The following is a 17,412-nucleotide window of genomic DNA, read 5'->3' as shown; positions in this document are numbered from 1 at the left end:
AGCCCCCACAGTGTCTCCCCGCTCCCCACAACAGAGAGAGCCTGTAAATACCTGACTCAGATCACGTCCCTCCTCGGTTCAGAACCCTCTATGCCTCCTTTTTCACTTAGGGCAAAAGCCAAAGTCCCCACTGGAACTCACAAGGCCCTGCAAGACCTGTCCCCACTACCCCCCACTGTCCTTCTCTTTCCCTCTCTGGTTTCCAGTGTGCTGGTTGTTCTAGGCTCCCTCCGTGGCGGGGGCAGGGGGAACACTGTGGGGGCTGAGGATGGAAAGAAAGAACTCATCAACCATACAGCTCATCACGGGAGCGTTTGTGTGTGTCCCACCTCCCGATTAGGAAACTCTACTCTGAAAGTGCTGACCCTGTGCCCAGGTAACGCCTGACCAATTAGCAGCAGCCCCTGGATGCACTGGTTTTCTCACCAGAACCTGTCAGTCTCGCACCAGCCCCAGGGCTTTTGCACTAGTCATGCCTTCTACACGGACCACGCTTCCCGAAATATCTGCATGGTTCACTCTCTCACCTCCTTGTGTGTGTTAAGGCTCTCAGTTGTGTCTGACTCTTTGCGACTCCATGGACTGCACCCCGCCAGGCTCCTCTGTGCATGGAATTTTCCAGGCAAGAATACTGGAGTGGGTTGTCATTTCCTTCTCCGGGGGATCTTCCCAATCCAGACTCAAACCCGTGTCTCCTGCCTTGCAGGCTGATTCTCTACCCACTGCACCATCAGGGAAGCCCTCACCTCCTTCAGGTCTTTACTCAAATGTCACCTCCTCAGGTGACACTAGGTCTAAAAATCATGGTTCTGTTCCTACCCCATGTATCTAATCTACCTTCCCAGTGTCATTGTTTCCTGAAATTTCACCACATCCTAACAGACGACATCATGTTCTTATTTGTCCTGCCTCTTGTCTGTCTCCTCCATGAGAACATCAGCTCCTAGACAACAGAGATCTTTGTTTCTTTCACTGTTGGATCCCTTTGCTAAGAAGGAGAAGGGAGCCAGGCACCCAGAAGGTTCCAGTACATAGTCATTGAACAAATAGGAAGCAGAGGAAGCAGTTTGCACGTGGCTCTCCCACTGGCATATTGATTGCAAGCCTTAATGAAAGGGGGTAATGACCTTCAGACCTGCACACCGACAGTCTCAAAGTTTGACCATTTTGGTCCAAGCCTGAGTAGAGGTTGAAGGTCAAGGTGTCCAGCCCTCCCCTGTGGCTCAAAGACTCAATTGTAGTGACCTTTGACCCCAGTGGGCCAGCATCAATCCTTGCAGACCAGAGAGGGTCTCTGCTGGCACCAGGCACGATAGCAATTTCGTTGTTGTTGTTCAATCACTAAAGTTTTGTCCAGCTCCTTGCGACCTCATGGACTTCAACATACCAGTCTCCTCTGTCCTCCACTATCTCCCAGAGTCTGCTCAAATTCATGTCCATTGCGTCAGTGATGCCATCTCACCATCTCATCCTCTGCTGCCCTCTTCTGCATTTGCTTCAGTCTTTCCCAGCATCAGGGCAGTTTAGGGAGCATATACTGGAAACTGGAAGGTCCCCCAAGGTCTAGTCATTTCTAGCCTCCCATCGTTGTGCCAGGGTTTTCACAAGGGCAAGAGGTCAAGACTGGGATATTGGGGAGCAGCCTCCAGATAGAAGGTGAAGACCATGGGTGCAGGCTTGCCTGGGAGCTCTGACCTCTTGGGGGGTGCTGTTTAAAGTATACCCCCATCATCTGCCAACACAGCTGCTGTTTTGCAGCTCAGTTTGTGGGTAACGGCCAAGCAGGTGAGGAGGAGGAGTCCCCATGGAGGTTTTCTCCACTCCCCTCAACCCCTAGGGATGGGCATGATTTGCATAGATGTTTCCATTCTCTTCAGTTCAAGTGGGTGTTTGGAGCAGAAAAAAAGGCTCAAAACCAGCCTCCCAGGTTTTGGCAGAGAGTCAGGCCCCTGCAGGGCACATTGGTTCTCTCAGCCTCAGTTTTCCCTTCTGTAGAATGGGAGTATAGCTGCCCTTTCCTCATTTGGTTTGTGTCAGCCTTGAGCCTACGTATCCTCAAATCACCCACTCCCTGTTCTGTCCCTGCCCCATGGTTAAGGTCTGACCCCTGCATAGGATAGCCCCTCTTTTGCCCACTGTTTTTTGCCCAGATTCAGTCAATGGCAGGCACTAAGGGTAGATCGGAGGATGGGAAGATGGAACAAGCCAGAGTCGTTCTCCCCATTTGCTTCCCACATCATCTCCCACTGGACAGAGCCTCCCTCTTTATCAATTTCTCATCAACATAGCCAATCCTGATATTAAATACCGTCTGTCTGAGATACTTCTATTTTCCTAAATTGACTCTGACTCATTTGAAGAGACCCTGATGCTGGGAAAGATTGAGGGTAGGAGGAGAAGGGGATGACAGAGGATGAGATAGTTGGATGGCATCACCGACTCAATGGACATGAGTTTGGGTAGGCTCCAAGAGTTGGTGATGGCCAGGGAGGCCTGGCGTGCTGCAGTTCATGGGGTTGCAAATAGTCAGACACGACTGAGCGACTGAACTGAACTAATGCAATGCAGTTGTGAAGGATTTTTAGTTAAGACACAATTTAAAAAAAAAAAAGATGGAGAAGGAAATGGCAACCCACTCCAGTATTCTTGCCTGGGAAATCCCATGGACAGAGAACCTGTCAAGCTAGAGTCCATGGGGTTAAGAGAGTTGGACACAAGTTAGTGACTAAACAAACTACATTTAGTACAAAATACTCAAATGGAAAAATAAGTAGGTTTATACCTTTATAAACCCAGTGAAGTAAGCCAAGGATTCAAAAAATTCTTTTAAGTAATGTACTAATGGTTAATTAAGATTCATATCTTCTTCCTGGTTACATTTATAGTTATATTTGGAAGTTTTTTTTAGGTACATTAAAATGTGACCTGCATTTAAAAAAAAAAAAAACAGAAATTCTTTTTTTATAGTGCACAGTTCTGCAAATTTCCACAAACATATGTAGTCATATTACCACCACCACAATCAAACTATAGATAGGTTCCATCACCAAAAATTTCCCCTATGCTTTTTTGTTGTCAACCCCTCCCTCCACCCTCAGCCTCTATATATCCCTGATTATTCATTCATCGTCCATATAGTTTGGCCTCTTTTGAAATAACAGAAAGGGAATCATACAGTATGCAGCTTTTTGTGTCTGCCTTCTTTCTCTCACCACAATGCATCTGAGATTCATCCATGTTGTTCTATACCATTGCTTTCTTTTACTTACTTGGCTGCACCACATCTTAGTCGCGGGATTTGAGGGCTTTTTTTTTTTTTTTTCCTAATGGAACGCTTCATGAATTTACCTGTCATCATTGCGCAGGGGCCATGCTAATCTCAGTATCATTCCAATTTTAGTATATGTGCTGCCTAAGTGGGCACCACATGTGAGGTCTTTAGCTGCGGCAGGCAAACCGTTAGTTGCAGCATGTGGAATCTAATTCCCTGATCAGGGATCGAATCCAGGTCTCCCACATTGGGAGCCTGGAGTCTTAGCCACCAGACCTCCAGGGAAGTCCCACCACTAGTTCCTTTGAGAACTTGAAGTTTCAGATGTTGTATTTCTGAGTGGTCTTCCATGTGAAGACAAACTGTAGCATGTCTACTCATTCGTAAAAGGAGCTGCTGTGAGCTTCTGATGGGTTGATATTTACACAGGACCTAGGACAGTAAACTGGCGCATGGTGTATGTTTCAGCTGTTGTTACTATGCTGGAGCGGGGCTGAAGTGGGCCACGGGGGCTCCCGTCCCCTCACTGCACATCTCCCTCATCTAGAAGAGAGAGCCGACCCTTCCCAGGCTCAGCGGGCTGCAGCTCCATCTGGTGCCGACGTGGCAAGGGTGGCCTCCCCCAGCAGCCTCCCTACCCTATCCCTGAAGCTGAAAGTGGGCCTCGAGCCCATGGGTGGATGAAACAAGGCCACTGCAGCTCCACTGCCTGCCAAGATCAGCATCTGGAAAGCCTCTCTGCAGCTGGGCCCCTCCCCCTCTCGTGCTGGGGTGATGATGAGAAAGTTGGGACCTGTCTCAGACACTTCTCCTCCTGCCAAAACCTGAGAGCTGGGCGGTGGTGTTGGGGGGACAGTGGAGGCCCAGGGTGGATCAAGGGACATTCTAGGCCTCATCCTTATAGGGGAGTTCACAAAATCAGGAGTGGAGACTTCCCTGGTGGTCCAATGGCTAGGAATCCAAGCTTCTAATGCAGAGGACCTGGGTTCTATCCCTGGTCAGGGAACTAGACCCCCACATGCTGCCACTGAAAAATCCTGCAGGTGACTGCTAAAGACCCCACGTGCTGCAACTAAGACCTGGTACAGCCCAAATAAATAGATAAAAAATTTTTTTTTAATTGGGGAAGAGTGGGATCTGAGGTCAGAGGGATTCCTTCACCTCTGGACTGTGGAGAAGAACATTCTATACCTCACCAGTTGGTGATGTGGTTCTGAGCAATAACCACAGCCCTCCTATTCCAAGGCACCAGGGCAGGGATAGGGTGGGGGTGGGGGTGGGGGCGGGGTTCACTGCATCAGGAGTAGGACAGGGGCTTGGGATAAAAAGAAGAGCAGAGAGGGCTCTGGTTCAAATCCCACCATGACTGTGTGCCTCAATTTCTTCATCTTTCAAATGAGGTGATGTGGAAAATGCAAAACTATGGGGACAGCGAAAAAAAACAATGGTTGTCAGTGATTAAGGATGAGGGAGGGGAATGAATGGCCAGAGCACTGAGGCTTTTTAGGGCAGTGAAACTATTCTGTATGATACTATAAGGGTGGATAGGTGCCATTATTTTTTCTTCCATTTTTTTCCATTTTGTTTAGTCACTAAGTCATATCTGACTCTTTTACAACTCCATGGACTGTAGCCCACCGGGCTCCTCTGTTGGTGGAATTTTCCAGGCAAGAATACTGGAGTGGGTTGCCATTTCCTTCTGCAGGGGATCTTTCTGACCCAGGGATCGAACCTGCATCCCAGGTGGATTCTTTACCACTGAGGCACCAGGGAAGCCCATGTATCGTTATACATTTGACCAAACCCATAGAATGTACAAAACTAAGAGTGAACCCTCATGTACACCTCGGACTTGGGGGGTGATAACGATGTGTGTTTGTAGGTTCATCAGTGGTAACAAATGTCCTACTCTGGGGGGTGGCTGTTGACATTGGGGGAAGCTATGCATGTAAGAGGGGGTAGATGGGCCATTCTCTGTACTTTCTGCTCAATTTTCCTGTGAACCTAAGACTGTTCTAAGAAACTAAAGTCTAGGGACTTCCCTGGTGGTCCAATGGTTAAGTGCTTCCAATGCAATGCAAGGGGTACAAGTTGGACCCCTGGTCTGGGAAGTAAGATCCCATATGCCACTTGCTGCAGCCAAAAAATGAAAGAAAAAGAAAGTCCACATAAACAATGGAATTATGATGATAACAATAATACCCACCTCCTAGGCGTGGAGGACTCCTGCAGCCGCACCCAGCACAGTCTGTCTGTGTCTGCGAGCGTTAGCCATTAGTGTCGGTGGCCCTGTAATTAGTGAAGGCTGCTTCAAGCCTCTTCCTTTTCTTCTTTTTCCCTTGCTTGGGAGCTCAGTAAGAAAAGGGCCCCATTTCCTTCCTCTTCCACTGTTCTCTCACTCAGAGATTCCCCTCTCCCTGAGTCCCCGCCACAGGGAGGTTCCAGCTTTCCTCTTGACAAACCGCCCTGCCGCCCAGACGATCTGGGTGTCTATGCAAGTGGTTCCCAGTTCTCTAGCCTGTCCCCTCAGCTGACCCGGTGTAGATCTCATATGGCCCCAGTAATGGGAGGTGGAGGGGGAGGCGGAAGTTGCTTGCGGGTGTATCTGTGTGCCCCTGGGGACATCACCTTTGTCTAGGCGCCATGGTACCCCTAACAGACGGCCGGATGTATCTGCAGCCTTGATATTACCCACACGCTCCCGCCTCCTGCAGGTCCCTTGAGAAGACGGCAAACTGCTGAGCCAGCCAAGGCGAGCTGGGGAGGGGGGCACTTCCTCCCCATTCTCAGGTCCTCACAGAGGGCTAAGATTTCCGCTCTGATAGCTCCCTTGCGTAGAGAGGACCTGGTTTTTCTTTGTTTTTTTTTGGGGTGTGTGTGTGTGTGTGTGTGTGTGTGTTTTGTCCTCTGTGGGTTGGACACCTGGTTTCTAGACTTTGCATGGCTGCACTTCATTTGGGCAGAGGATTCGGCGAGGTTTTGCTGAGGTTCTGAGTGGACCCCACCATCTAGCCCCGAAGTTGAATGGACACTGAAGTCTGAGTCAAGAAAAGGAGCAAAGTCACTCTCTGGCTTTTTAAAATCTTCTCATCAAAGCCCTGCTACCTTGTGAGAACTGTTTGGTTTCCTCTGTCTCTTCCATTGGACTTTCAGTTTTGGATGGCAGAAACCACCAAGGTATCGCTATAGCTAGCTCAGAGCATTCTCTGTTGCATTATATAAATATATATGCCATAGACATGCAACACTAATATATTGACTCTTAATATTTATTTCCTTATTGATAACTTAAATATGTGTATTCTTAATATAAATTCATTTCATAGTGACATGTTGAATAAATAACACAGGTATGTTTATTGATGATGTTATTGTTGATTTATGTTATTGATACTATTTGTTATTATTATTATTGTTATAGAAACAATTTTACAGCTAAAAAGCCTGGTGATTTGTTATTTCAATGTGATTTTTCATGTCTTTGTAAATTTTTTGAATTTGTAATACAAGCTAAAAATTTCAAACATTCCCTCCCCCATGAAAAGTCTGGTTCCCTCTCACCTGTCCCCCTGCCCCCTCTGTGTCCCTCCCTGAGGGTAACCACTGTGACGGGGCCTTGTGCTTCCCCCCTCATCCCCCTGAGATGGCCTGGTTGTCCACAGGCAAATGCGTATGTATTTTCACCTGTCCCCCTGTCTCCCTCCCCGGGGGTAACCACTGTGACGAGGTCTTGTGCCTTCTCCCCAAGACGGCCTGTTTCTCCACAGGCAAATGTGTGTGTATTTATACAGTCCTTATAAATAAATATATCCAGAAACGCAGGCAAGCGAGCAATGCAAACTCATCTACATTGTGCTTTTTTTCATCTTACGTTGAAAACAGTTTCATATCAAGACGACTCCGATTTTCCTTTTTAATAGGCATAAATGGATCAACTTTAATTTCCTTTTTCAAACTTTTGCTTTTCAACCTGATTTATGGCGTATGGTATGCATACAGAAGCGTCACTAAACTTCTCTTTCTCTCTTTTTAATTGGTTGCATTTTGTGGGATTCAAGCATCCATAATTAAAAAAAAATTTCGTCTTTTATGAGGCATGATTGACGTGTAAAATGGTAAGTTACAGTGTACATCCAGGTGATTTGACATACGTATATATTGCGAAAGGATTCCCCCTCATCCAGTTAATGAACACATCCTTCACCTCATGTTTTTATCTTTTGAGTGTGTGTGTAACAGCAGTTCAGTTCTACTCTCAGCAAATTTCAATTCTTTGATACAGTATTATCAACTGTAGTCACTGTGCTCTATATCAGATTCTCAGCCTTATTTATCTTACAACTGAAAGTTTGCACCCTTTTGCTAATCTCTCCCCATATCCCCCACCCCCCATCTGGCAATCACCTTTCCTACTCTCTGTTTCTATAAGTTTTTTTTTTTTTTTTTTAAGCATTCCACGTCTAAGTGATAGCATATGGTATTTAGGGGCTTCCTCTGTGGCTCAGTGGTAAAGAATTCGCGTGCAATACAGCAGCTGCAGGAGACCCTAGGTTAGGAAGATCCCCTGGAGGAGGGCATGGCAACCCACTCCAGTATTCTTTCCTGGAGAATCCCCATGGACAGAGGAGCCTGGCAGGCTACAGTCCATGGAGTTGCAAAGAGTTGAACACAACTGAAGTGACTTAGCATGCATGTGGTATTTATTTGTTTTTGTCTGGCTCATTTCACTCACCATAAAGCCCTCAAATTTCATCCATGTTGTTGAAAATGACAGAATTTCTTTTCTCATTGGTGAACAATATTCCATTATGTATATGTGTATGTATATATATGTATATTTATATGTGTGGGTATTCTCAGTCACTCAGTCGTGTTCGAATATTTGGGACCCCATGGACTGAAGCCTGCCAGGCTCCTCTGTCCATGGGGATTCTCCAGGCAAGAATACTGGAGTGGGTTGCCATTTTCTACTCCAGGGAATCTTCCCAACCCAGGAATTGAACCCTCATTTCCTGCATTGGCAGGTGGATTCTTTACCCCGGGGGAAACTGAATGTATAAGTGAATCTTACATCTTTATCCATTCATCTCTTGACAGACACAAGTTGTTTCCATACCTTGGCTACTGAGAATCATACGGCAACAGACATGGGAGTGCAGATACCCTTTTTTGTCATTTTGCTTTACAACACTCTCTACTGAAGTGTATTAGACATACGAGGAATTTCCTGGTGGTCCAGTGGTTAAGACTCCTCACTTTCACTACCAAGAGCCTGGGTTCTATCCCTGGTTGAGGAACTAAGATCCCACATGCACAACCAAATACACACAGAAGAGTGTACCTATCTTCTCCCTCTTTTTTCTTACACTGTCTGGGTATCAGGGCTTCCCTGGTGGTTCAGACAGTAAAGAATCCACCTGCAATGTGGGAGACCTGGGTTCCCTCCCTGGGTTGGGAAGAACCCCTGGAGGAGGGCATGGCAACCCACTCCAGTATTCAGTAATCCACAAAGAGTCAGACACTACGAAGTGACTAAGCACACGTCTGGGTACAAGCAGTCTAACTTCTAGTTTAATTGATCAGTTAATTTTTTTGACCGCATGGCTTGTTGGAGTCTTAGTTTCCTGAGCAGAGACTGAACCTGGGCCATGCCAGTGAAAGCCCCAAGTCCTAACCACTGGACCGCCTTTGAATTCCCTCAGTGTAACTTATTGTTGAAATAGGCCAAGTATGTACATGTTACAAAAGTCAAAAGATACAAAAGCACTCACAGAGTGAAAGTTATGTCCCTCCCATGCCCTGTCCCCTATCTATCAGTTCCTCTCCCAGGAAATTTATCAGTTTCTTCTCTCTGTAATACTTTAGATATTCTGAGCAAGTATGTGTGCATGCTAAGTCGCTTCAGTCGTGTTCAACTCTTTGTGACCCTATGGACTGTAGCCCACCAGGCTCCTCTGTCCATGGGATTCTCCAGGCAAGAATACTGGTGTGGGTTGCCATTTCCTCCTCCAGAGGAAACTTCCTGACCCAGGGATTGAACCCAAGTCTCCAGCAGCTGCTGCGTTGCACGAAAATTCTTTACCACTGAGCCAGTAGGGAAGCCCTGAGCAAGTATAGTAGAACATCAACTTGGGACAGGGAGTTTTATCTGTTTTGTTTCCTGACATATCTCCAGCCTTTTAGAATGGTGTCTGGCACATGCAGGTGCTTACTGTATTGTGGTAAGTAAACACATAAGCAGATGATGTATTCATTTCCACAAATAGCGCCCTTCTGAACATAAGTTCCATGAAGGGAAGGACTTTTTCCCTTTTCTATTCATTGCTATGCCTGTGCTTGGGATCTTGGTCACTCAGTCATGTTTGACTCTTTGCAACCCCATGGAATATAACCTGCCAGGCTCCCTTGTCCATGGAATTTTTCCAGGCAAGAATATGGGAATGGGTTGCCATTTCCAAAGGAGTGAGGGACATATCGTCTAGTCCCTGATTTCACACACACACATCGGTAAATGCAGGTGGGCTTCATCTCTGCAGCCAGGCACGCAGAGATGCCCAGGAAAAGCTCAATGAGGAAAAAATGGGAAACTAAAGAACTGGCTAGGACTTCCCTGGTGGTCCAGTGGTTAAAACTCTGTGCTTCCACTGCAGGGGGGATGGGGTTTGATCCCTGGTTGGGGAATTAAGATCCCTCATGGCTCAGCCAAAAAAAGACTGGGACCCAACTCGAAAAGCAAGAATTAGCTTGGGCCTGCTGGTCGACCACAAGGAGGGTACTCCACCGACGGAGGCAGTGGAGGCTGCTGAGTGCTCCCAGGCTTCTAGGGCAGAGGGGCCAGGGCCTCAATTCTGGGGCCTTATCAAGGCAGAAACCAATCCATTCTTTGTGGCAGGACCTAGCACATGGTCGGCTTCCCCAGCTCAGTGGTAAAGCATCCACCCGTCAGTGGGTCCTGGGTCGGGAAGAGCCCCTGGAGAAGGAAATCGCTACCCACTCCAGTATTCTTGTTTGGGAAATCAAAATCCCAAGGAGGAGCCCGGGGGCTACAGTCCTTGGGGTTGCAAGAGTCGGACACCACCTAGCGCCTAAAACCACCGCCACCACCTAGCACATAATAGGAACTTGCTTATTTGTTGGATGAACACATAGTGGGCGCTTAATGCCTGTTTGTTGTGTTGACCTTAGTAGGTGCTTCGTGGCTCCTTGCTGAAGAAGTAAGGAAATTCCTTGCCCTCCTGCAATTCCAGGATCCCAGGCAGGGGCCAAGAGTATATCTGCAATCCAAGACAGTTATCTCAGGTTGAGGCCACCTGGGCAGGAGCGACTGGACAGTACGGGGCTGCGTGACGTCATGCGCTGGCCGGTTCTCACGGGTGGGGGCTGGGAGGGGGCAGGGCTGGAGGTGGGGGTGCGGACAAAGGGACCCTGCGCGCCTCCCCCACGCCCGGCCTCGCGCGCGCCCCGCTGAGCTGATCACATCTGGAATTCATTGCTGCTGCCGCCGGCCGGAAAGGAGGCGGAGACAGGGCGGGGCGAGTGGGGGCCAAGGCGGCTCTTCCCTCCGTGCCCCTGAGTCCCCAGTCCCCAGCCCCGGGACGCAGTGGAGCCCGGCGGGCAGTCCCAGCCCCTGCCGTGGCCGTCCCGGGGAACACAGGCGCCAAAGCCCCTCCGGCCCGGGCAAGGAGCCGGGTCGGCCTAGCCAGGTGAGCGTGCGTGGCGAGGGGGAGGCAGAAAGGGCGGGCCCCGGGCCCCGGAGGTCTCGGATCAGACCTAGGAAAGCCCGCCAGGGGTCGGGGGCTCCCTGGGCGCGCATGCACTGCCCGTCCTCCGGCTGCACCCAGGGAGTGGTCATCGTGCGCCCTCTCCAAGATCCTAGGAGGCTCCATTGCCTTGGCCGCGAACCCCCAGACTGAGTTCCCCGCCTTCTCCATCGGCAGGAAGTTGGCCGGGAGGAGAAGGCGGAATCCAAGCGCTTTCGGTCGGAGACTGGGAGGCAGGATGGCGTGCACCCCAGACCAGGGGTTTGGGGACTGTGTATGGGGGAGGGGAGGACGCCCCTCTTTGCTGACAACGGCTGGACGCGGGCGAAAGGTGCTGGCCGTCGCAGTACAGCCAAGCCAAGGGGCGGGGCCCCCGAGGAGGACAAATGCCCACCTCCTGCACTTCTGATCCTCTGCCTCAGTTTCCCTGAGTAGTTCATCTCTTCCAGTCTTCCTCCCGCCCCCCGTGGGGTCGTGGCTTTGTTCTGGAAGGAAAGTGAACCTGAGACTGCGTGGCTTCGGCGCCTCTTCTTTCCCCTGGGGCCTGGGGATGGGGCGCGGGCGCGGGCACGCGTGGCGCGGACCCCGCGCGGTTCTGGGCCCAGACAAGCGTGGGAACCTCGCCCACTCTTTCTGGCACGAGTTGACTCACCGGGGATTTCCATCCCTTCACCAGACTCTTCCCTAGTCAGACACTCCAGGCGCCACGCGCTGAGCCCACGGTGCCCCGCGTGGCGCGACACGGGCGCGGCACTCGCGGTGCAGCTGTCGCTGACCCTCTCCCCGGTCTCCCCAGTCCTCTAGGAAGATCGAGGCGGGGCACCGGGCTGGACGCACAGGCGTCCCCCACCCCCACTTGGAGACTTGGGGGTCCCCTGCGTGTGGCTGTCGCGGAAGAAAGGAGGCGCGGCCCCAGAGGCAGCCAGTGTGGATACCGTGCATTCCACCGCCAGATAAGGAGGCCGAGACTGCGGCCCGAGGGCGGGGGCGGGTTGTGCCGTGTCTCCAAGGAGACTCTGGGCTTCGCCTGGTGGGGGTGGCCTGCCAGCGGACCAGGGGTGTCTCCCGCGTCCCTTTACCGTTGTCTGAGCCTGGGCTGAGTTTAGGAGCCTCCACCCTCGGGGGCCCTCGTTCCCTTGTTCATTCATTCATCAATTCGTCCATCTATCCATTCATCCATCCATCCCACACAATTTCTGAGTGCTTTCTAAGTATGCCAGGCATTCTTCCAGGGACTGAAGGATTTAGTTGCTGGCCTCTGACACACATTCAACCATGGAAGCTGACAAAAAACAAGAAATACAATGATAATTTCTGAAATTGGCAAGTGCTGTGAATATAATAAAAGATGCTGTGATAGGAAGGGCCTAGGGAAGGTGACTAGGATAGCCTAGTGATTAGAGGCCACTAAAACAGAAACCTGAAAGATAGGAAGGCTGTGCCAGGTGAAGAAATAGCAGAGGCAAAAGCTCTGAGGTGGGCATGGGACTGAAACGGGAGAGGCCAGTGTGGTTCAGTGGAATGGCTCTGGGGGAGAGTGGGAGGAGGGGAGGTGGGAGGGGCCACTTTGGATACTGGGGAACCATGGAAGAGTTTGGAGGTGAGGAGTGACATATTGAAGCTATAAATTTAAAAGCTCCCCCTGGCTGCTGCATGGAGAATGGCAGTATAGGGGGTATGGATGCATGCACGTGAGCTTGGTCGTGTCTGACTCTGTGATCCCATGAACTGTAGCCCGCCAGGGATTTCCTCTGTCCTTGGGATTTCCTAGGCAAGAATACTGGAGTGGATTGCCTTTTCTCCCTCCGGGGGATCTTCCTGACCCAGGGATTGAAATGCAGGCAGATTCTTTACCACCGAGCCACCTGGAAAATAGAGGGAAACTGAGCCCAGGGGGATATCCTCGGGCAAGGGGCATGGGACCTGTGAATGCCCAGAGGAACAGTAACCACAGGGTATGCCTCCATAGAACTTGCGGGAGGGCCTCCTGGAAGCCACTGAGACTTCCTCCTGCCTTCCTCTCTCTTAATCTCCCCCTGAACAGTCTTGGTGTGTTTCGCTTTCCTTCCCTCCGAACCCCATCGCTTGTCCCTCTTGCTTCAGGCCTGGCCATTCCCCAATGCTGAGCCTAGTGACCTCTTACTGAGCATCTGGGAGGTGACTGCCTTGGTGAAGGTGAAGAGGAGTCAGGCCCTGCGCCAGCCACGCCTGGGAGCCTGATGCAGGGAGGGGAAGCAGGCCAGGCCTGTATTTGCCTCAGGGTGACTGTGCCAGCTCCAGCCTCCAGACCCTGGTTCCTCTTTCTGGGAATCGTCCTAGTGGAGAAGAAAGACGCATTCGTCTTCTCTAACTAACCACCCCTCCTTCTGAGGCTATAAGAAGTGAGGGTAGTCTCCCAAGGAAGAAGACGACATTTTGGTCAGTCCCTGGGGTATGAGGACTGAAACCACTTCTTATTTATCTAGGAATCGGCCATAAATCTTTCTCTGGGCCGCCAGACAGGAGAGGGGTTTGAGGGGCGGCGCAGGGGGCACACCCTGGGCTTCTAGCCCACCAGCAAGGGTGCTTCCCAGACCTGCCACGGGCCCTCAATTCTCAATTATGATCCCCAGGAGGGGGCCAGTAGACCAGGGCAGCCCGAGGGTGACTGGTCGGGGTGACCCAGCGGTCAGGCTGTGGTTCAGACTCTCCCCGGGGACATCCACACAGTCTTAATGTCCTCGAAACGAAATGAGCTGCAACCGCCTGGAAAGGACCCGCTCAGTAGTGCAAGCAATAGAGCGCCCCCACCTGGGCCCCCAATCAAATGTCGAGGATGCAAAGCTCAGGCCAATAGGCCTGAGTTGCTCAATACTCTGGGATTGAAAATGAACCAATCAGAGCGCGGGGCTGTTTCTGGCCTGTCCGTCGGTCTGGTAAGGCCCAAGACCTGGGCCAAGCCCGCTGCAATGGGCAGAGGGCATCGGGGCGCCTGGGCCCCGTCCGGCAGGGGAACAAGAGGCCTCTGTGTGGCGATCTGGGCGGAGCGACAGTCCCTGGGGATGCGCACAAGCCTTTCTCTGTTCCCAAACTAGGACGGATGTTCTTTTGCCCAGGAGGAGCAGCTGCCTCTATCAGGCCGGGGGCCAGGGCGCCCCTCCGAGGGGGTGTCTGAGACTGAGATGGCTGGGCGACCCCGGAAGCCCCTCATCCTTCCCAGGCTCACTGAGAACCGGCCTAACCAGCCTTTTCTGGAACTGGTGCTCCTGGCATGCCATGGTCCTTGCAAGGCATGTTTCCAGGGACTTGGGGAGGGCTGTTCCTGCCCCCCGCCCCCCCATTAACTAACTACTGGTCTGGAGCTTCCTCCTGGCCCCCGTGAAAGGCAGACCCTACACCAGTTCCTCTGAGACCACCTCCTGGCCCCCGCCCCAATTCCCAAGCTGGGGGAAGGCCATGGTATTGGCCTCTAACCCTCTCTGCCTACGCGCTGCTTCCAGCCCCCTCCCCCCACAGCTCAGTTTTCCTTGGGAGAGGGGTGACTCAGGCTTTCATGGAAGGGAATACCGTCCCCTCCTCTTCCCCGCGGGGCTGCACGCCCCCTCACCACTCACATGACTTCGGCCCAGCTGCCCCATCCTCCCAGCCAGGACCTCCCAGACGGGTCTCCTGTGGCTCCCCCATCCCATCATCCCCTCCCAGCCTTCCCCACACCGGATGTGACTGGAGACCAAGGACTCCACCCTGTGTGTTCCAAGGCCCTCACATCTGGATTTCATCCTGGCTGGGGAGGGGGGTGGGTGCCACAGGGCCCTGCCCACCCAGCGAAGACCCTGTGTCCCAGGGCAGGGCTAGATGGTGCTGATGAGGACAGGCTGTTGTGGACTCTTGCCCAGCTGGCTCACTCAACATCCCCTCCCAAAAGACTGAGAGGAAGGCACCTAGTCCCTCCCTGTGGTATGGCAGGAAGAGCGGAGCTAGTGTTATTAGCTAATATTTATTGCGTGCCTGCTATGTGCTAAATGTGCTGCATGTATCATTCAACAGGATTTTCCCATCACCCCTCTGAAATGGGCTTGCTTCTCCCCATTGCACAGATGAGGCCACTGAGACCTAGAGACCAAACATCGAGTGACTTGGCCCAGCATACCACACCATGTCAGATGTGGGAGTGGGGCTGAACCCTGGATTGCCTGCAAGGTCTATGTCCTTGAAGAGGATGTGACCTCTGTGATGCTCAAACCTCGGGGCCTCCCCGGTGTCTCCCCAGAACCTTATCTCGGGAACACCCAGGGCCTCTAGGCTTAGACCCAGCCTGAAATCCAGAGCAGTGGGTGGTAATGAGCAGGGGATGGTGCTATCAGCGACCAGCATCTCGCTGACCCAGGTTGGCAGGCGGCATGGGGCCCGAGGCTCCAGTGTATTCAAGAAAGGAGACAAGCCTCCAGGTTCTGGCCAGGACTCCCTCTCTGGGTGGGTGGGTAAGGCTTCCAGAAGTCTACTTCACGTCTCTTATGCCCTTTAGGGGAGCTTCTGCTCCTTTGCAAGATGCTGTAGCCTAGAGGTTTTAGATGCTTTGGAGTGGGCCTCTGAGGCTCTGCCACTGACTAGTTTTGAGGCTTTGGGAAAGTGAATTGACCTCTCTGGGTTTTCCATTTGTAAAGCAGTGCTCATTTGCTCAGTCGTTCAGTCGTGTCTGACTCTTTGTGACCCTGTGGACTGAATGAAGCCCACCAGGCTCCTCTGTCCATGGAATTCTCTAGACAAGAATACTGGAATGGGTTGCTATGCCCTCCTCCAGGGGATCTGCCCGACCCAGGGATCGAACCTGCATCTCTTGCTTCTCCTGCATTGTCAGGCAGATTCTTTACCACTAGTGCCACCTGGGAAGCCCCCCATTTGTAAAGCAGAGATGATGATAATTCTGACTTCATGTGACAGAGCTGGAACGTGAACCACAGCCTAGTCCAGAGTCAGCCCAGGCTGCAGCCACAGCACTGACCTGTCTGTCTGTGTTTTCTCTCTGCAGCATCAACAGCCCCATGGCCCCAGCTGGCTACTGAGCCCCACCATGGGCAGCGTGTACTCAGAGTACCTAAGCTCCAGCAAGGTCAGGGAACACTATAATTACACCAAGGAGAGTCCCGACACGAAGGATACGCCCTCCCGTCAGGTGGCCTCGGCCCTCATCATCCTCCTGTGTTGTGCCATCGTAGTAGAGAACCTGCTGGTACTCATCGCAGTTGCCCGCAACAGCAAATTCCACTCGGCCATGTATCTGTTCCTGGGCAACCTAGCAGCATCAGACCTGCTGGCGGGCGTGGCCTTCATAGCCAATACCTTGCTCTCGGGTTCAGTCACACTGGGGCTGACGCCTGTGCAGTGGTTCGCCCGCGAGGGCTCTGCCTTTATCACGCTCTCCGCCTCCGTCTTCAGCCTCCTGGCCATCGCCATTGAGCGGCACGTGGCCATTGCCAAGGTCAAGCTCTACGGCAGCGACAAGAGCTGCCGCATGCTGCTGCTCATTGCGGCCTCGTGGCTCATCTCGCTGGTCCTTGGTGGCCTGCCCATCCTCGGCTGGAACTGCCTGGGCCACCTGGAGGCCTGCTCCACCGTTCTGCCGCTCTACGCCAAGCCCTACGTGCTCTGCGTGGTGACCATCTTCTCAGTCATCCTGTCGGCCATTGTAGCTCTGTACATCCGCATCTACTGTGTGGTCCGTTCCAGCCAGGCCGATGTGGCTGCCCCACAGACGCTTGCCCTGCTCAAGACGGTCACCATCGTGCTGGGTGTCTTTATCTTCTGCTGGTTGCCTGCCTTTAGCATCCTCCTCTTGGACTATGCCTGTCCAGTCCGGGCCTGCCCTGTGCTATACCAGGCCCACTACTTTTTTGCCTTCGCCACCCTCAACTCGCTGCTCAACCCGGTCATCTACACGTGGCGCAGCCGGGACCTGCGGCGGGAGGTGTTACGGCCGCTGCAGTGCTGGCGGCAGGCGGCAGGGGTGCAAGGGCGGCGGGACAGAACCCCGGGCCACCACCTCCTACCCCTTCGCAGCTCCAGTTCCCTGGAGAAGGGCATGCACATGCCCACCTCACCCACATTTCTGGAGGGCAACACAATGGTGTGAGGGGCAAGTGGGCTGACAGCCAGGCCACCCTGGCAGAGAGTTCCGTGGAGAAGCTCCGGGGACCCGGGACAGAAATGGGGCCGAGGGGGGTGGGGGTTGCCAAGTAAGATGACCCCAATCCACAGACCCAGGTGATGCTGAAGATTCTTCATGCTTGGGATGGTCGACTGAGGCTTTGATCAGTCAGATGGCACAGCAGCAGCAGGGTCCTGGGGCTCAGCATGGTGGCTTCTTTGGAACTGGATCGTGGGGAGGACCAGGGACAGGGGTGG

General features: G+C 52.3%; 1 protein-coding gene and 1 non-coding gene across 2 annotated transcripts; one reads left to right on the top strand and one right to left on the bottom strand.

The window, feature by feature from the left end:
• Nucleotides 1-3,320: 3,320 nt before the first annotated feature.
• LOC138086768 (U6 spliceosomal RNA) lies at nucleotides 3,321-3,424 on the bottom strand. Its single transcript, XR_011145461.1, has one exon. It is a non-coding gene; the product is annotated as a U6 spliceosomal RNA (small nuclear RNA).
• A 12,657-nt stretch (nucleotides 3,425-16,081) lies between these two features.
• S1PR2 (sphingosine-1-phosphate receptor 2) lies at nucleotides 16,082-17,140 on the top strand. The gene has a single exon (XM_068981326.1). It carries the CDS (start codon nucleotides 16,082-16,084, stop codon nucleotides 17,138-17,140), a length of 1,059 nt encoding a protein of 352 aa, XP_068837427.1.
• Nucleotides 17,141-17,412: the final 272 nt, after the last annotated feature.

Source organism: Capricornis sumatraensis, chromosome 9 (genome assembly GCF_032405125.1).
Source record: "Capricornis sumatraensis isolate serow.1 chromosome 9, serow.2, whole genome shotgun sequence".
In the NCBI taxonomy this organism is placed as follows: Eukaryota; Metazoa; Chordata; class Mammalia; order Artiodactyla; family Bovidae; genus Capricornis; species Capricornis sumatraensis.
Note: the sequence above shows the minus strand (reverse complement) of the source record. Positions and strands in the feature narration are given on the sequence as shown.